At 38.6% G+C, this 5,993-nt stretch overlaps 1 protein-coding gene across 1 annotated transcript; it reads right to left on the bottom strand.

Annotated features, from left to right (window-relative positions):
* Positions 1–247: 247 nt before the first annotated feature.
* LEAP2 (liver enriched antimicrobial peptide 2) lies at positions 248–4,748 on the bottom strand. The gene is made up of 3 exons (XM_018563220.1): positions 4,636–4,748; positions 1,315–1,460; positions 248–457 (listed from the first exon to the last, which is right to left on the bottom strand). The coding sequence occupies exons 1-3, from the start codon at positions 4,696–4,698 to the stop codon at positions 421–423; spliced, it is 246 nt and encodes an 81-aa protein (XP_018418722.1). The 5' UTR covers positions 4,699–4,748; the 3' UTR covers positions 248–420.
* Between the last annotated feature and the right edge of the window lie 1,245 nt (positions 4,749–5,993).

The raw sequence follows: 5,993 nt of genomic DNA, 5'->3' as shown, positions 1-5,993 counted from the left end.
AGCGGGTAAGACTCTGCAATAAGGTTTTGCTAAATCCATAGAAATACTGTATATATTTCACCTGAGGATGATTGTTTTTAACAGCAAGTACCTCTCGTTATTGTGTAGCCATGATGGCTACACATACATACTGAAACCAGTCTAAATGTTTTGTGTTCAGGTAGTATTTTGTTTAGGAGCTACTACAGAACAGGTTGTTCATGTCACACCCTTTTTTTTTTTTAATTCATCTACTCATGAAAAAGTCTTGCTTATAAAATAATATATTACATATCAATAAATATTCATAAAACTTGAGTGCAAATTGTACACAGATGATTTCAGTAACCAATAAATAATTTCTTGCAGAGAGAATGATCTCATTTTATCTGCATTCATTGATGGCATTTTTCCCATTGTTCTTAATACAGCAGAGGATATTTAATCAGCAAATGTCTTTAAGGAACAACGCTGGTTTCTGGAAAAGAAAACACATTTTATATTACATTCTCATGGATCTGGTTAAAAAGGATATTTACAAGAAAATGTATAAACCCCTATAGTAGAACTTAGGTCAAATTAGAAAATCGCATACGGTATGTATTATAGGCTTCTTATACTGCACTCTGTTTTTCTAAATACTAGGGCTGGTAATGTCGTCACCGGACTCCACCCCCCTTCCCTTCGTTAGCCGACAGAGCCACTTGTGGAAGGGGGAGGAGTCCGGTGACGTCGCGGACATCGACGGAAGCCGGCGGAGAGTTGAGTATGACTTTGATCGATCAAAATAATTTTGATCGATCAAAAAAATTAACGATTAATCGAAGGATTAATTGTTAATTTCTGCAGCCCTACTAAATACCCTTTGGAATATATTGTACATATATGTTGATCCTGCTAGAAGAACCATTGGATAGGTGCTTCTTTTGATAGGGTGACATTGTTCTTCCATCTGCAGTTAATCATTGCAGTGTTGTCACCTTTGCTGTTGGTGTAGCTTAGTCTTTTGCAACCAGAGTGCCGTCGCACCCTGGGGTGCTTTCTGGTTTTCTTATGTGGTGCCTCAAAATGTTTGCATAGTGGCACTGAGGATATGAGGAGGCTCCTAATGTAAAGGGGGTAACTCTGATATGAATGAGAGGGGTCTCTGATGTGAAGGGGGGGATCCTGGGTTGAAAAAGGAGGGTGGGATCCTGATGTAAAAAGGGGGGATTACTAATGTGAAGTGGGGACTCTGATGTGAAAGGGGTGATCTTACGTTAATAAACAAAATAGGTGAAGGAACATTTGACTAGTTTATATTGCTCATGTTTATTAGTGCCCTGGGTGACTTACCTGCATAGTCTTGTAAGGCATTCTGTGTCATCCCGGCATGAAGCACCGACTGGACGCAGTGATAGTCCTCTCCAAAATGGAGTCATCCTTCGGAGCCTCAGCGCTGTCTTGGATCCATCATTACTATTCATGGGAGCGCCTTCCAGCTAAAGAGAAAGACCTTTTCATTCAGTACATTTATTTGTTGGAACATTTTAGTAAGTCTCTATTCTAAATAGCTAACCAAAACGCGTATCTTGCTATCAGGGCCCTAATATACGTCCTGGCCTATTTGTTTTCCCACATTAGCAAGATCAGATGTCACATCCACACAATTCTTCCTGGGCTGGGGGTGGTGAGACAGGTCACCCTCACTGTTTCAAAAGTAAAGACTACAAGAGTAGACAAATGGTTGCCTGCTGACAGTCACAGCTCTCTGCAGGGATATATCGAGAAGAGAGCAAGCGCCGGTATGTGTTTGCTCACTTCCCGATCTACTGAGCCGACCTGTGACACTTTCATTGTCACAGCTCGGCTCAGATTATGAGGCTGAGTGCAAATCACTCACTTCATAGTTCTCCTTTAAATACTTTTGTGAATTCTGTGACAGCTGTCAGATTCTTTACATTGGGGATGGAAGTGTCCTCAGAGAAGCAGAAGTTGTTACAGAATAACACAGATCTCTCAGCTTCTTTCATTATTTACATTTTGTAACAATATTGTGTTACTTTGTTTTCATTTGAGATACAAATGCAGAGAAGCCAGGGAGCGATAAATGACAGCTCTCCCGCCTGTTGTGTTTAGTTTCCCAATGAAATTTGAATGTATCCGAATTTCGTTATTAAACATTCAGCTTCCTTCAGATTCATTATTTCTGTTATTCAGAAATTCAGATACGTCCGAATTTACAGAAATTCCTACGAATTTCAATTCGGAAGAAAACGAATTGCACACGTCTACACACCACATTGTTTCACTGACAAAGATGCATAAGGGGGGGAGGGTGGGAGAGGGGAGGGGGGGGGGGAATCTCTGCATGGAGCCGTGAGTGACAGTCACAGCTCTCTGCAGGGATATATCGAGAAGAGAGCAAGCGCCGGTATGTGTTTGCTCACTTCCCGATCTACTGAGCCGACCTGTGACACTTTCATTGTCACAGCTCGGCTCAGATTATGAGGCTGAGTGCAAATCACTCACTTCATAGTTCTCCTTTAAATACTTTTGTGAATTCTGTGACAGCTGTCAGATTCTTTACATTGGGGATGGAAGTGTCCTCAGAGAAGCAGAAGTTGTTACAGAATAACACAGATCTCTCAGCTTCTTTCATTATTTACATTTTGTAACAATATTGTGTTACTTTGTTTTCATTTGAGATACAAATGCAGAGAAGCCAGGGAGCGATAAATGACAGCTCTCCCGCCTGTTGTGTTTAGTTTCCCAATGAAATTTGAATGTATCCGAATTTCGTTATTAAACATTCAGCTTCCTTCAGATTCATTATTTCTGTTATTCAGAAATTCAGATACGTCCGAATTTACAGAAATTCCTACGAATTTCAATTCGGAAGAAAACGAATTGCACACGTCTACACACCACATTGTTTCACTGACAAAGATGCATCAACTAAGCAGGCATGTCTACAATGATGACTATAAGAAACCAGCCACACTGCGATTGTACGCAGAGCGACAGTCTGGGACCTTATTATTAATCATGCAAATGCGGCTGTGCTCTCTGTTTAAAAAAATGCATAATGTTCTGGGAATGTGGTAAAAAAAACCCTGTACTAAAATGTTTATTTGTAAAAGACATTTTTGATTTAAGTATAAAAAAACAGGTATGAAACATCAGTTTTAAAAACTAAAGACTAATTCCCACAAGATTCTGTCTATATTTGAAATTGGTGCGTCTGTGTGTAGCTCTGCCTGTACAGCCACCTCACCCATTCAAAGAACCCTTGTCAGGATCTGTGAATGGAGAGATGCCATCTGCCACCTGTCCGCTGATGGCAGTTGCAATATTTTGCCGGCTCCAATGCAAACAAATCCAAAAAAGCTAATTTTTTCTTGTATGAATGTGTGTTCATGTATTGCTTGTTTTGCATAAGGTGTACAACTCTAGTATGTATTCCTATTGCAATGCTGATGTTATAACAGGATAGGATGTGCTGGGACTTTACAACTCCTTTCCCAAAGCAAGTGAAGCAGAGAACACGTGTAAAGTACCACGCTGTACTTAAAAATAAATAAATACATTTTTTTTTCCCAGGATTTTACGTTTTTTTTGTAGCAGCTGTGTGGTAAAGCCATACCAATGCTTTACAAATAGGTCTCTCACTTTTACAATGCCACCGAAGATTCCAGGGCTATGAAGATTATTAAAGAGTATTCTAAGAATGCTAGATCCCTTAGTTGGGGCACAAAACGTGTGATGGTTTAGAACACATTTACAATCGTACAGAGACCTTTGTTCTGCATTTTGCAAAGCTAGTGCACTTCTACTCTCTGTGCTTTATTCTGCAGACAGTCAGTTGTCAGAGAAATCCCCATAGACTTCTACAGAGCCAAGAACAAATTCTGGCTGGTTGCTGGTGGAGTGTAAGGCTTATAAAGGACACATATGCACATACAGTAGTACCAACCTCTGGTTACCTCTAAAATATATGTTATATGATAGATAGATAGATAGATAGATAGATATGAATGGAGAGATAGATACAGGGCTGTCACTTTAATGAGGCAGCCTATATCTATGCCTCAGACGGCGTTTCTTTTGTTCCTTAAAAATGACAGCTGCCTCCTAACTTTTACAATAAATGGATAGATAGATAGATAGATAGATAGATAGACAGAATAGTACAGGAAGAGACTAAGGGCATTGTCCTTTCATAAGGCCATTATAAGGAAGTCATCTGTGTTCAGAAAAATGACTCTCCAGGAACGGATCTCAAATTCTGTAAATTTCTTGCAAAGCACCTAATATATCTACATACATGTATGAAACTTCCTAATAGCTCTTTAACATTAGATTGAGGCATACTAAAAAGACAGACTTAACAAGGTACTTAATAATGGAAACTGATAAAGCTAAATGAAATACCAAGAAAGAGATGAATTTAAGAACGGATACAAAAGAAATAATGGTTTTCCTATAGCAACTCATTATTTCTGGCATTTTCTACTTGTTTTCAGCAAAAGAACAAACATATTTATGACATAATGTCCATATTTACAGAATAGATACAGACAACAAACTCTTCCTGTTTTGATCAATTGTTCTAGTTTTTATATGTCCTCTGTGGAAGGGCTATCTATAGCCCTGCTAAAGATTATCTAGGCTCACCTGGTGTATCAGTACAATACACATCACAAAGATAGCCATCCACTTCCTAAGCTGTGGAATCATGGTGCCAGATGTCCCAGAGAAGGCGCGTGCTGTGTAAAGGAAGCATCATGCTTCCTGCCTTGGACTTTATAGACAGGACTGATTGCATCATTTTTATCCTAAAAGGGTCAAAGTGCAGTGGTTACATTTAATAAGTTAATGCCTACCAACCCACTCCATTAACACTGCCAGATTACTCAATGTCTTACTGGAATTTAGGTGGTGTCGTGGTTCTTGTACCCTTGTCCTACTGGCTTCTGGATGTTAGAATCACTGAGTTTATTAGACCATTTGGAAGGCAAGTTTCATCCTAACATTTTTTTTTTTTTTTATAGATTAGCACCTTCAGTCTATGGATTTATAACAACTGGAGCAGGAAACAGTGGGGGTGGGGTTCCAACAGAAGCCAATCAGATGTCAAATGTCATTTGATAGAGCCACTTAGAACATAAAAGCTTATGGCAGAGAGGTTGCTCTGATACCATTGTATACAACCAGTTTAATGGGTATCTAAATATCATATGTCCATTTATAAATAATGTGTTCTAAATTAGTCTATATTTATCAGTGTAAGAAAAAATGTTGCTCCAATAATAATAATAATTATGTTGCTTCATTACAAGACCCATGAGTTTCACTGGACTGCTTATATTTCCATGCCTTGAGTGCACCTGGGCAGTGTTTACGCTAATATTTATCTCTCCCTGTATGTGCATACACAGTTTATATATAGATATATATATATATATATCTATATATAAATATATCTATATAGATAGATATATAGATAGATATACACACATACTAGAGGTGCACCGAAATGAGGTTTTCAAAACCGAAACCAGACTTCAAAAATTAAAGTCAGACCGAAACCCAAAAGAAATGTCTAAACTTTTCAATTTTTTTACAAATTTTAATTTTATTAATTTTTTTTAACTTACTGTTAGGGTCTTCGGGGGAAATATTTGGGGTCTAAACAGACCCCTGATATTTCCCTTTTAAAATAGAAAAAGGGATTGAGGACACAGAGTCCTCAATCTCTTTTCTGCAGCCCATGTTATAAATGAACAGGTATCCTCTATACTGAGTGTTCCTGTTCATTCATAACTTGTGGACATAGTATGTTTACCATGTCCACAATCATGAATGAACAGGAAGTGATGTAGATCACTTCCCATTCATTCAAAATTGGGGACCCAGTAAACATACTATGTCCTCCGTTATTTACGAACAGTTAGCGATCACTGATCACTGACTGCTTGTACCTGCTCTCCATCCTGACTCACTGTCACAGGAGGCTGAGCGAGCAGGAGAAG

Source organism: Nanorana parkeri, unplaced genomic scaffold, assembly GCF_000935625.1.
Source record: "Nanorana parkeri isolate BGI_ZX_2015 unplaced genomic scaffold, ASM93562v1 scaffold643, whole genome shotgun sequence".
NCBI classification, from domain to species: Eukaryota; Metazoa; Chordata; class Amphibia; order Anura; family Dicroglossidae; genus Nanorana; species Nanorana parkeri.
Note: the sequence above shows the minus strand (reverse complement) of the source record. Positions and strands in the feature narration are given on the sequence as shown.

What these genes read in the sequence shown, in the direction of transcription:
- LEAP2 (XM_018563220.1), bottom strand. Translation starts at nt 4,698, where the DNA reads ATGATTCCACAGCTTAGGAAGTGGATGGCTATCTTTGTGATGTGTATT. An exon ending in GTATTGTACTGATACACCAG is followed by an intron (nt 1,461 to 4,635) that starts GTGAGCCTAGAT and finishes CTTTCTCTTTAG; the next exon opens with CTGGAAGGCGCTCCCATGAA. An exon ending in TGCCTTACAAGACTATGCAG is followed by an intron (nt 458 to 1,314) that starts GTAAGTCACCCA and finishes TTTCTTTTCCAG; the next exon opens with AAACCAGCGTTGTTCCTTAA.